Source organism: Gracilinanus agilis, chromosome 1 (genome assembly GCF_016433145.1).
Source record: "Gracilinanus agilis isolate LMUSP501 chromosome 1, AgileGrace, whole genome shotgun sequence".
Classification (NCBI taxonomy): Eukaryota; Metazoa; Chordata; class Mammalia; order Didelphimorphia; family Didelphidae; genus Gracilinanus; species Gracilinanus agilis.
Window position 1 is genome coordinate 791,576,397 of NC_058130.1, and position 13,825 is coordinate 791,590,221.

Here is a 13,825-nt window from a genome sequence, read left to right on the forward strand (position 1 = left end):
TGCAAAGAGGCTATGTCCACTGCTCGATTTACTTTATCTCTTTCAATTTCCTCCTTAAAATTTTTAATTCCTCTTCTTAATGTCTCTATTAATTTACTCTTCTCTTCATCTTTCTTTTCATGGACATTAAATACATAACCCGCTACTCTCCTCAATTTTTCAAGGTCCATACTAGTCCAATTTGGGCAAATGGTCTTAAATAATCTCTGACCACTTTAGAACAGTTTTTCACAGTCTCCTTATTTGTCTGGCATCCCTTTCTCTGGCAAGATCCAGATGTAAATATCAAGTTCCTGGCTCATTAAGTCTATCCATGAATTGGGATGGATTTTCTTTGAGTTTTTGTTTAAGATTTTAAAATTTTTTATGTACTAGGCTTATCAGAGCAAGCTCTTGTTGCAGTTAATAATGCCTCTCTAGCCTGGCATAGTTTTGTGTAATCTTGCTCATTGTTGGGGTTCAATTTTTAGTCTTGCAGAGATCAATGAATTGCTCTCCTTCCCTGAGACTGATTGACAAGGGAGACAATTTTATTTTTCTCTCTTTCTGTCAAAAAAGCTTAGAATAATTTTTAAATGTCCATCCATCTGTGATCATATGTGTGAAAAATAATCTCTAGCTTTTTAATAATCAAAATCGGTTTGTGATGATGGGATTAACCCTACCCTGCCTATTTTTAGATTTAATCACCAAAAGTGTAAACACCACCACTTAATCTTTAAGTGGGGGAGGTCTGTAACCTATGTGTGCAAGAGTGGGTGATGAATCAGAATTGACTGCCTTCCTCCTGTGCAAAGCCTTTGTTGTGATTGGTACAAGTAAAGTAGAGGAAGGTGCAGGGAATGACACAAAAGAAGCACCTTTAAAGGGGAGTAACAACTTCCTGTGAGTTAGTTCTTCTTCACTTCTTTGCCTTGAACTGGACCTGGAGTATCTCTGGCTTAGCACCTTGGACTGCTTTATATTTTTCCTTAAAATTACATGTTGGTGAGTGAAGGCTGACTCCCTTAGCTTCCCTGAAGGTTCTAGCCTCCAGAGGGTCCCTTGATTGGGAGAAGGAACTTTCCTTTTTGACTCTAGTCCTGGTCAGTTAGACATAGTTTATCTCATCCCCCTCTGGTATTTTTTCAAATTATAATTAAATTGTTTCCCCTGTTTGTTTTCTTCATACCTTAAAGTTCTCATAGTGTGTGTATTTGTTAAACTCTCTTTATCCCTGGCTAGGTGGATCTCGGTTGGGAGTTGAGCCCCAACTGTCACTCCTGTCAGTTGCCCAAACCATTCATCGAACTGTATTTCCCCAGCTTGTTAAGTCCCCACCTATTGTCCATTCCTGTCTCCTACTTACTCTTCTGAACCCAGATAAAATTGTAAGTTAACCCCAGGTTTTTACCTTAAGATAGGTCATCTTTCACCTTCTTTGCCTAGTTTTGAAGCTGGTTGATTTTGGATTTCAAGGCACTATTTTCTTGTTTTAGTTCATATGCCTCCTTCTCCAGATGACTTATTTTGCTTTTTAAGTTCTTTTCCCAGGTTTCTTTAAACTCTCTTTATTGTTTTTTGAATTGTATTTTGAGTTCTTCCAAAGCCTGTGTCCAGTTCGCTGGATTTCCTGTGCTTTTGGTTGGTGTTCCTTGGTTGTCCTCTGTTACATTTGCTCTTTGTTCATTACCTGGATAGAAGATATCAATTGTAATTTCTTTTTTCTTTTTCTGTTGTTTACTCGTATTTTTTCCTTCTTTCCCCCTGTCATTGGCTGTAATCTTGCTCCTCTGATTATTGGCTGAATCTGTGGGTTTGGGCTAGTCCATCCTGAAGGGGCTTCTTCACTTCTCTGCTGATTGATTAGGTTAGGCTGATGGTATTAATGAGCCTTTGACCAGATTTTCCCCAGTTGGCAGAAGAAGCAGAAGTAGGTGAAGGTGTGGAGGCTGAAGGGAGCTCGGCTTCCCACCCTGTTACCAAGGTATTCTTTCAGCCTTTTTCCTGAGATCCCAGTCACCTGGATTTTTATAGCTGCTCTCAGTGCTGTCTATGAGGGAGGAGTGTTGGAGATTGAGCTCCCCTGCCCTCTGAAGGCTTCTTATATGCCCTATTGATAAGATTAAGTGAGGGCAGAATTGATCTATAGAGCTGGATGTGCCCTGAGGCCAAAATCTGGAGAAAAGGGGGAGGCAAGATGGAGTGTTTTGGCTATGACTAGGCTGCCCTCTCTGTGCTTCTCCTCCAGTTGCCTCCCTGCAGCCTGTGTTCAACACCCTGAGCCTGGCACAGCTGTACCAGCAAGGCACTCCCTCTGGACTCTTGCCTGCCCAGAGATTCTAGCCACCACTGGAGACTCAGCAGTGTAGGTGGGGCAGAGGTCCTGGGACCTTCTTTCTTCCTTTCCCATGAACCCTTGCGTTCAAGAATTCAGGTTTTTTGAGGGGCATACCTTTTAAGTTGAATCCAGCAGGAGGGTCCCCCAGTTCTGTCCTGTTCTTAGATTTGGTTTTCTGTCCCCTCAAATCACTTTGTGTTTGATTGGTGTGGAAGGGTTTTAGAGGTCTGGACTTTTGCTGTGTCTAAGCCATCATCTTCCTACCCAAGTCAATTAGTAATCAATAAGGCTGTTAAGGCCTTAATTCAGTTTCTCTGTCATCAACTGTCACTTAGAAACTCTCAGTCCCAGAGACAGCCACACACTCCTCTCCCCAGGAGACCCAGAGACAAAAGCCCTTTCCAACTGGCTGCAAGTTACTAACCACTCTTGGTCACACCCTTCTAATTGCCTACTTCTTAGTAAATGAAACTACTAAAGACCATTTTGACTTAAGCTATAATATTTTTAAATCAGCGACCACAATATTACTTCAGAAGCCTCATATTTAGCATAAAACCTAATTTTTAATTTCTTACAATTTCCAATTAATTTTTTTGTCTTTCCATGAATTGTTAGATTATAATTTTTATTGCATCAAGATCTGAACAGGATGTATTTCTTACTTCTGCTGTTTTTGCATTTGGTCATGAAGGTTTTAGTTCCTATTATGTTGAGAGCAAGAGGGGCAGCTGGATGGCTCAGTAGATTGAGAGCCAGGCCTAGAGACTGGAGGTCCTAGGTTCAAGTCCGGCCTCGGACACTTCCAGCTGTGTGACCTTGGGCAAGTCACTTGACCCCCATTGCCCACCCTTACCACTCCTGGGCCAAGGACGGTCCCTAGCCCGGATGAAAAAGGAGGAGGGTTGGGCGTGGGGTTAGCAAACCCACCCTGTAAAAACTGCATCTGCTAAAGAAACTGCAACCTAAAGTGGAGGCAGCTGGGCTAGCTCAGTGGATTGAGAGCCAGGCCTAGAGACGGAAGGTCCTAGGTTCAAATCCAGGCTCAGACACTTCCCAGCTGGGTGACCCTGAGCGACTGTGTGACCCATTGCCTACTGGTTGTGGCCCTATGCTCCTAGAATGGAGTCCCAGGATAAAAAAAAAATGTTGAGAGCAAGAGGGGCGTGGCTAGAGAGGGCGGATCAGGAGGGCGGGGCTTTCTCCTGTCTTCTTCCTGCGCCTCTTTTCTCCTGTCCTCCTGCAGACCCGGATTAGGTCTCAGTCCTGGCCCTGCAGGCTGTCTCAGGAGCCTGGCCACGCTCACCTTTCTTTATTACAAGAGTGGGGGGAGGGGAAGAGAATATGGGGGTGGGGCAGCGCTGTCTTAGGACCAAAAAGAGCTTCGGAATGTCTGAGGCCCGGGACCCTTTTCTTTCTTCCACAAAGACCAGACACGCTTCTGGCCCTGAGTCTCACAGGGGGGTGGGGGAGGGACGTGGCTGGCCCACACAGGGTGTGGAGGAATGAAAGGGAGGGCTGGGGGCGGGGAGGGAGGCGGAGCTCACACTGGAGGCTCCAAGGGGTGTGGCTCCAGAAGGGGAGAGGGGAAGGGCCAGCCCCAAGGGCCAGGGCGGGGCAATCTAGTCCCGGAACAGGCAGCGCAGAGGCCTCTGGGAAAGCGGAAGTTAAGAGTTTACCCATCTCCCCCTCATCCACTTCCAAAGATTTTCCCGCCTCACCTCCTTAGCCACCCGTGGAACTTCCTCAGATCTCCCCCACTCCCCCCTCAGCCCTCGGTAATTATAAAGCAGTGAGGGGGGGGGAGGAAGGAAGGGGAGGGGGGCAGCGGGAAAGCGGGGCCCACTTGGGGAGGGGCCAGAGGTCGAGGAGCCCAGGGGAGGGAGGGAGGTAGAGAGCATGTCTAAGTTCAAATTGGGACATACCTTCTCCCGCGCATCTACGGGGTTGCTCTGGGGCCTGACAGGGGGCAGCTGTGGCCTCTGGATTCCTCTTTGGGATCTTCTTTCCTGCTAAAATGTCCTGCCTGGAGGGGGTAGTGTGGCAGTATGAGATAGTTTTACCGCGCCTATAAGGACCCAGGAGTCCCGCCTTCCAGCCTCTGGGCCCCAGACCCCCCCAACTCCTGCTCCCCCACCCTTTGAGCAGCCTCAGCTTCAGTCACCCCAAGCCCGCTCTATTCAAGCTAAACAGGCAATAATGAGTAGTGAGGGCAGAGAGTGAAGAGGAGTTCTGGAAGGCTTCCTGGAGGAGGCAAGATTGTCCTTTGGACTATGGAGTAGCCTGGGAGGGCGATGGACTGAGCTGGGGAGGGAGAGCCAGAGAAGGTGCTCCTGGCCAGGAGATGGAGGTGCTGTTTATGGAGCCTCCAGGAGGTGGCTTTGGCAGGGATGGGACCATTAGGGCTGGGCATGCCAAAGAGCATCATGAGTGATTTGATGGGGGGGGAGGCTGCTTCAGAGGAAAGTCAGCTCAGGGGCTGAATGGAGGTTGTCAGGAAGGGGGAAAAGAGTCCAGGAGGCCAGCAGAGCCCCAGGAAGGCCCTGCAGTTAGGGATGTGGGGCTGAGGGAGGAGTACCTTCCCCACAGGGAGGACCACCCTCTGGCAAATGGAGGCCCTACTTGGGCAGCTGGGGAGCCCAGGGGAGAGTGCCAGGCGTGCTGTGGGGAGGGCTGAGATTCTAGTCTGGCCTCAGTCCCTTCCTGTGCTCCTGGTGGCTCCCCCTTTTCTCTTTGAACCTTGAGCCTGGCCTGGCCCCCTGGAAGGGCGTCCTGGCTGGAGGATCCCCCCCTGGAGGCTGGCTGGCCCCCCCCCTCAGCACTGGGAGGGACCCCCAGGACCCTCCACAGCCTAAGGGGTCCTCCAGCAGGCACATGAGGACTTCTGGGATGGGAGAGCTCTCAGGGGGTCCTCCTGGAGCCCCTCACCCCCAGAGCAGGGCTTTGGGCCAGTTTCTTGTCAGATTCTGCCCACCTTGGCCTCTTGGCCACATCCAGGCTCTGTTCTTGGTTCTCCTCCTTCTCCTCCTCACCTCCCTCTCCCCCTTCCTCCTGGTTCTCCTAAGATGGTTCAAAACCCCCAGGACCCCCAGATGGCTCCTCTTTGTGAACCTCAGATTTCCTCAGCGCCCCCATCCTCCCATGGGGCCCTGCTCTCCCCCAGGAGCTCTCTGCTGCCCCCACCTCCCTCAGGGTGTTTCTAGGCCATCTGGGGTGAAGGCAGGGGGAGGGTCCCTCAGATAATGGTGGAGGGAAGGAGGGACTGGATGCAAGGGGAGGGGGCCTCTTTCCTGCCCAGCCTGGTGGGGGTGGCCCAGGGGGAACCCCAACCCTGGCGTGGAGTTTAGAGGATAGGGAGGGGTCTTGGGGGAGAGAAGAGCCATTCCAGAGGCTTAGGGATTCCTGACCCAGGTGTCCTGACCCCTGGCTTCTGCTAAGAGCTTCCCCTGTGCTGCCCTCAGAGCCAGCCCTCTGTGAGGATCCCTGAGCTTTGCCTTCCTGCCCCCAGGCCCCTCCAGGAGCCAAAGCCTTTCCTGCTCCCCTTCTTTGGCCCCCTGACACTTGGGCTAATCCCCATCACATCCCAGGTCTTGGGCCCCCTGGCTCCAGTTCCCTTTAGGGATTCCCAGCCTGAACTGTGCTAGAGGGTCCCAGGTGCCCTCCCCAGTTCCTAGGGAGACCACAGCACCCCTTCATCCTCTTTCCCCAGGAGCTCTGTTGGACCGTGTGGCTTCCCAACCCCTCCCTGGGCTCTCCTTCCCCATGCTTCCCTGCTCCCCCTTCTGCAGAGCCCTCAGGCCCCTTCACTGCCAGGGGGTTTATATATGTGCCTGGGCCCATCCCTTGTGGGATCTTGTGGCATTGGAAATTTGGGAGTCCTTGAACTAATTTTGAGGTCCCTGATCTAAACTTCCTGTGGACATTTAGGTCTTTTGGCACTTCCTTTTATTCTTCTGTCTATGTTATTATGCTTTCTGTCCACATGATTATGAAAGAGAGGAAGCCAGTTGGCTCATGGGAAATGTAATTTGAAAGAGCCCTAAATGTCCACAGGAAGTTGAGATCAGGGACCTCAAAATTAGTTCAAGGACCTCCAAATTTCCAATATCACAATCCCAAGGCCCTACTGCCTCTTGGAGGTCTGGGAGGTGTTATAGATAAAATTAATATAGATGGATATATTTAAAGATATTAGGGTTTTATTAACAGCCATATTGATAATTAAGAAAACCATGTGCCTGCTAAGATATAATTCAAATGCCTGCCATGCTCACCCTTTCTGGCTGCTTCCTAGGAAAAAGAGCGTGTCCCAATCACGTCCCGAATCTTATACCTCTCTCTACATAATCACACTTCCTGCCCATCTGTATTATGCAAGAGGAATTATGGGAAATGTAGTTTTGATGGAATCCTAAATGTCCACAGGAAGTTTAGATCAGGGACCTCAAAATCAGTTCAAAGAACCCCAAAGTTCCAATATCACAGAGAATGGGAGAAGGGAGGGGGCAGAAGAGGTTCAAGCTAAACAGGTTCATTGGCAGGAGACTAGACCCCCAGTTGAGACGGACCCTGGTCAGATCCAGAGCAGAGACCCCGAGCCTTAGGAGATGGCCATTTTGTGCCTGGAAATCTGATGATGCAGTGACCGAAAATATAGCCACAATGAAAATAGACTGGATGCAAAATCGTTCACACACGCGTCCTCTTAATGAATGACGTGAGAGCTGATTAGTCTGGTAAGTGCCAGAAGATCGCTATGGTGGTCACTTGGCAGTACTCAGTCAGGGTCTTGGTGTTTGCACTGAGGATTGTGGTGGAATCACAGGAGTCGGCAGTTTGGGTTACCTGATATGTGGGAACAAGAGCAGCCCTCCGCCTGCTGTGTGACTTGTCCTGAACACAAGACTGTCCTTCCTCTCTTGGTCTGACCAGCTCGTTATATACCCGAGAGGGCTGTGGTAGGATTTGTGGAATCCCCTGGCTTTCAGTCTTAAGGTCAGCATATAAACAAGATTTGATAGCCCCCACACTGTAATTTTCTTAGCTAATGTTTATACTTATTTATAAAGCAAATTGTATTATTTGACCGTGAATTCTAAATAAATGATTGTGTTATAAAAGTAATCATAAAGGCTAATAATATTATAATCATAAAAGGGGGAGGGGGTTTCACACTCACACATACAAGGTCAAATATAATTATCCTAATAGTAAAACACATTTGAATTGAAGTGCAATTACATTATAATTTACTTTAAGGCATTTCCGTCAAATCTAGATTCATCCCTATACATGGTTCCCTACAGAATCTTTTCTCAAGAGACATTTGCTGTCAGCACTCAGAGGATAGAACCTCTACTTTTAGATTAGTCTGCTGCCCAGGGTTTATGGATAGCTACCTGCTCAGTACAAGGGTCTGAGTGCTGGACATGAAGGAGGGAAAAAGGCAGGTGTGGAAGAGATGGGGAAAGACGAGCCCCAGAGACAAGCATGGCTAGTGGCCCACGTAGAATTCAAGCCCTGTGGCAGAATTGAAGGCCTGAGGAAGAACACGATCTAGAACCCCCAGAAGGAAAGCTCTAAGAGTTTTAGGGACCAGGAGAAACTTCTCAGAAGGTGAGATGCTACCTGAGAAGACTGAAGCCAAGAGGTTGAGGGGAGCTTGGAGGACATATTCCAAGCAGTGGAGACAACTAAGGGAGGCAGAGTTACAAGATGGAGCATCTTGACCAAGAATCATCCAGGAGACCAGTATCACTGGGTCAGAGACAGCGTAGAGAGCAGTTCTTGTGGGACAAACACACCCAAGTTCTTAGAAGAATCTCAACCCAAGGATGGGAGACTCAAATTCCATTCAATTTGTAAGAAAAGAATTTTATTTGAAGAAGTACTTTAGGTTTGTGTAATAACTAGTGGCATAGTCTGGAGGCTAATCATGTAGCTTCAGGGCTGACAGACAAGACCAGGGGCTAGTAGAGTAGCCTCTTTGCAGCTGATTGTATAGAGTGGCAGCTTCATGTATGGAGAAGCAGCCACAAGTGCGGAAGAGCAGCTTCCCAGCTCTGGATTAAGGCTGGCATATTTATTCAGGCCAGAAAGCTTGTCATCTCCCATTCCAGAGAAATCTTCACCTTTCCTGAAAACCCTGGAAGGGGGGCAGGGCCAAATTCAGGTGCAGGTGTGTTTTAAGGTATGATGTCATAGGGAAAAAGGAGCATGTGCAAATTTGGGGGATTCCTCTGGAATGCCAGAGCCCCAGTGCGCAGCTCCCTTGTTCCACATTGTCCACCTTGTCATCATTGGTCAATGTCGGAGAGGTCTCCCTGTCCTTCTGGAATGAGAAGGTGGGGTGGGGGATGTGGCACATTGGAGGACCACTATAGGTAGTGTAAGGGAGCAGAATGTAAGGGGTTTGGCTAGATTATTTAAGACTGTGGTCTCCAGGAATGAATCAATTCCAAATGATGCTTTAGAAATGTATAAAATAGAGGGAAAGTAAAAGTAGAGAAATGAGAAAGAGGGCAGAGTAAGAAATCTAGCTTAAGGAGCTAGACTGTTGCTCAATCTCTGGTTTTACTCTAGCAGGGCTCCAGAAGCCCCAGCCAGAGGGCCTAAGGGCCAGTTAATGAAGGTTTTAGTCTAGAGACTTCTTCCCAGACAAGGGGCCCCTCCAGAGGCTAGTACCTCCAGGAAAGCCAAGGAAGGGAGTCAGCTTTTTTTCACTCACCCACGTGGTAGTCCCACATGGTAGTCCTACTCAGTCCTCAGCCAGAGCTCCTCCAGGGTCAGGTTTAAGGCGAAAGACATCTTCACAGGGAGTTCTTGCCATTTTTAAAGATTGTTTCTTTTCCTCACTTCCTGTGACTTCCTTCCATTTTATGGGGACCAATTACAGCTAAAGCTTTAGGACTGCCCAGGGTGCACTCAGCCATTTCTGATTCATCACACACGTATGTCACAGACCTCTCCCACTTAAGGATAAGTGGGGTGTATATACTTCTTGTGATTAAATCTAAAAATGGGCAGGGGAGAATTAATCCCATGTTCATAGTAGTTAATGATGCTACAGTTCTAAAAACAATAGGAGTACTTGATAAAACCAATTAGGCACAAAACTGATGCCTAGCACAGAATATTATAGATCCTATACAAAGAGATGGTAGCAACTATCTGTAATTCATGTGTGACTGATGCCAAAACTACAGGTTTTGTAGTTGGTGTTTAACCAGTTTTAACTCTTAAGAAATGCCAGGTTTCAGAGTCTGAGGGTCCCTTTCCTCACTATCCCTCAGTGCCTGCTTTAAGCTCACATCAGGGTGAAGGATAAAAAGTCTGGAAAGGGTGTTGGGGAATTCCCTAGGATGAAGGGCAGAGCTTGGCAAGTAGAGGCAGGCAGAATCTTGAGGTCCTAACTCAGGATACTATTGGATGAAAGGGCCCATCCTGGGAGCAGATTGGGGCTCTTAGGTCTAAGAAGACCACCTCATAGTGGACTGGATCTAAGTGAGTCCCTGAGAAGCTGAGATCCCTCTGCCTTTTGGAAACCATCTCTTTAGGTACAGGTCCCAAGTGAGTCTGAGCCAGGAACCCAGAAGGCACCAAACTTTTGTTGGCCTCCCTTTCCTTTGAGCCTCATTCTCCACTTCTTACCTCATGGTGAGCATCTTCTGAGGCAATCTGGAACACAGCTATATCCTAGAACTGACTATTGGCTATCCACACTCACATTCACATCCCAAAATCCACAGGGCACCATCCCCAATTTTACCTTTGAGTCACTTTCCCTTCACACATTGCCTATATCAGCTCAGGTGTCCTATATCTTTACCCCAGCTCTTGTTTAGAGGTTTGGTGATAGTACCTCCAGCACAGGCCACTGTGAATTCATGATTTCTGAAATGGGGAAGGGCCTGCCTCATTGTTTGGGTACTCAGTAGTAAAGATCAGGATTGGTATTCTGAAAGTGGTAGCAACCCTTTAAATAAGACCCAAGACAAGTAGTGAAAAGTGAAAAAGGTAAAACTCCTTTGCTTATTTTGTCAAATAATTTGTGAGGTAGAAAAAGGGTATAAAGGGGCCAGTGTCAGTTGGTCAGGCTGTCAGTTGCTGACAGTTAGAGCTGGCAGTTGGGGGGAAGTTTGTTGCTGTGTATTGGGTTATTGGTTGGCATTTAGTTGCTGGAATATTAAGGTGGACCTGAGCTTACTGATGTGGGCTTTTTGGCTTTATCCTTTTGAGGGCATTTGGATTTTGGGTTTTGGGATAATATTAATTTATAACTCTACTATATTCTCATTAAAACTTAAATGATTAAAAGCTGCTCTCTTATTTTGTCAAAACTCCTAATTTAACCCTCATAGAGACAAGGCCAGGAAAAGATCGAGGAGCTTCACCACATGGACTCACTGGGGCTACTTTGCTGCCTCTATAGGGAACCTGGAGTCCCCGAGATGGCCTTTGAGAGGGACACACTCCCAGCCCAGGTAAGTGCATTCCAGCCCCAGATGGGAGCCCCATCAGCCAAGGAGGCCCTTCCCTGGCTCTCACACAAGATGAGCTGGAAAGCTGCTTCTTTCTTCCTGCTGGGCCATTTTCTGTCCCCACATCCACGGCAGGAGGAACAGCCTTTCCTGGCTCTCTTCTTAGCTTTGGGAGTGATTCCTTGGCCCTTGGACATCTCAGACTCCAAGAGCTCCCCTCAGGCACTACCTCCCATGTGGAATTTCTCCCTGGGCATAAGTAAGCACTGAGGACGGCCATTGACTTCTTCTTCCCTGTCTAGGGATCATGTCTTTGCTCTCTCTGCTTGCCTGGCGACACTCCCACCCTGTTTCTCTGCTTCTTTTCACCTGTTCCCTCTTGAATCTGTCCTGGAACAGATACTGAGGGTGTCCCCTGCTCTGTGCCATCCTCGGGGAAGACATTGTCTCCTGGTGCTGCTCACTGGCTTCTGTAAGTGTGGAATTGGGGTAAATCAAGGATCACTAAGCACTCATTAGGATGGGACTGGAAGCCAACCACATGGAACTCTGAGAGAATTCTATTTGGGAGGGGCCAACAGGAAGAGGAATTTTTCAACTTTCACACAACTTCATCTTTTCTCCTGACCGGAGGAGGAGCTGGGGGTTGATTCTTTGGTTGGGAGGTTCTGGTTTTGTGGGGTGAATCCTGAAAGAATTTGGCTTTCCTGTACTTATATGAGAGACTAATCAGGGAGACCACTAATACCAACAAACACACTGAACAGCCATTCTCCAATTTTTTTGGAGATGCCGAACTTCTGGGGGGAGGAGTGGCTTTGAATGAGGGATGATCTTTTCCCTGATCCTTCCTGAACCCATTGATCCTGTTACTTCCCTTTGATAGGAGACTGTAGGGGGGCGGAAGAGAGAGTTAGCTACTGTGGCCAAGCCACTGAAGAAGTCCAGAGCTGCTTTCTTTGGGGAGAAGCCAGTTGATAGAATAGTTCATCCTTTTCCTCCTTCCTTCATTCCTCTAAACCTTTTTCTCCTGTTCCCTGAATTTGATTTATTTATTATTAAATCCCAGATAGCTGATACTTAGAAGTCTGGAATAGTTACATTGAGGGGGGAGGTGACTGATCTTTTGGCTGGGTGGGGGAGATCATTTACTGGACTCCATCTTGAGGGGTAAAGCTGTCTGTATTTAGGAGATGGGGGAGGCTTGTTTCAACAGGGTGGGCTCTGAGGGTGGGATCTCATCCATTAGGGTCACAATTGAACTCCAACACCTTCCTACAACATCCCCATTATAGCTTTGCTAGTTTGGGAACCTTTTTGAATTTATTCCCTCATAGGTCTTCCCTGGGGTGTGGGTGAGTGATAGCTGATCTGGCCCATTGAAAGCTAACAAGGGGGGAGGCTAGATACCCACCCATTTACCATCAATACTCACCCACATACACCTCTGCCTCAAGTCCTTGACTCTTCCCAGGTCTCTCTGACTCTTTCCTCTTTCCTACTTCCTAGCCCAAGTCAGCCAGTGTGGAGGAACACCCTGGTCTGTGCTGGGCACTGCTCAGAACAAAAGAAGAGAGAAGTCATTGGCCGGCCTATAGCATCTGGCTCAGTGGCAAAGAATGGGATATGGACAAACTGCAATGCTTTATCTTCTCCTAAAAATCTGCTTTCAGCAATCTATGTAATAGTCCTCTGGGGTAAATGTTCTTATTCTCATCATTTCACGGTTGAGGAAAATGAGGCAAACAGAGGTTAAGGTTCTGTGCAGACATTTTTCTGTTTTTAGTAATCAAACTTTTCCATTTTTTTGGTAATTGCCTCTATCTTGAGTTCATCTAAGCATTTGTGTCCTTGAAGTGCAAATTAAAACACCTCTGAGGCACCCTCTCATACCTGTCAATTTGACCATTGTGTAAGAAAAAAGAAAATGATCATATTGGAGATGTGTGAAAACTGGGACACTCATGAATTGTTGGTGGAGTTGTCCATTGATCGACCATTTGAGGGACCATTTGGAATTTTGTCCAAAGGCTTTTAAACTGTGCATACTATTTGATCTAGGTGTGTATCCTAGAGAAATCCCCAAGAGGGGGAAAGAACCTATTTATACAAAGATATTTATATAGCAGGTCTTTTTGTGGTAGCAGAGAATTAGAAATGGAAGGACATTCATTAATTGGGGAATGGCCAAACAAGTTGTGGTGTGTGATTATAGTGTAACCCTGTTGGGCTATGAGGAATAACTGGCAGGACCATTTCAGAGAATCCTGGGAAAATTTCCATGAACTGATGCATAGTATGAGCAGAAGCAGAACATTTTATATGATAACAGCAATGTGGTGTGATCAGAAGCTGTGAATGACTCAGCTGTTCTCAGCAGTGCAGTGTCGTAAGGCATTCCCAAAGGATTTGTGATGAGAAAAACCATCTGCTTCCAGAGAAAGAACTGATGGACTCTGAATTCAGACCAAAACATGTTTCCCTTTTTTCATTACTTTCATTTTTTTTGCTTTGAAATTTCTTCCAGAAGATGACTAATAAGGAAAAATATTTTACGTGATTGCTCAGGTAAAGTCTAGATCAGATTGCTCACTTTCTTGGGGAGGGAGAATGGAGGAGGGAGACTATTTGGAACTCAATTTAAATACAAAGAACGTTAATATATGCACTCAAGGATATAAATTTCCCCCAGAGTACTGATTTAGCTGCATCCCACAGATTTTGGTAGGATGTCTCATCATTGTTATTCTCTTCTATGAAATTATTAATTGTTTCTATGATTTGTTCTTTAACTGATTTTGGAGAATCACATTATTTAATTTCCAATTAATTTTTAATTTTAAAATCTTTAATTTTAATTTCTGATCTTTTGTATTTGTTTGCCATGTTCCTATGCCCTAGTACATGGCCAATATTTGTGAATGTACCATGTACAGGTGAAAAGAAGGTCTATTCCTTTTTGTCCCTATTTATTTTCTTCCACATATCAAATATTTTGTGTAGTATTTGGATTAGTTGTTCTTTC

General features: G+C 46.8%; 1 protein-coding gene across 1 annotated transcript in view; it reads left to right on the forward strand.

Moving 5' to 3' along the window:
- LOC123230501 (vomeronasal type-2 receptor 26-like) overlaps positions 1 to 13,825 on the forward strand; it is a 123,142-nt gene that overhangs the window by 27,095 nt on the left and 82,222 nt on the right. Inside the window, exons 2-4 of the mRNA XM_044656643.1 lie at positions 1,884 to 1,966; positions 10,681 to 10,803; positions 11,200 to 11,289. Coding sequence (XP_044512578.1) covers positions 1,884 to 1,966; positions 10,681 to 10,803; positions 11,200 to 11,289 — 296 coding nt within the window. The remainder of the gene's footprint in view (positions 1 to 1,883; positions 1,967 to 10,680; positions 10,804 to 11,199; positions 11,290 to 13,825) is intronic.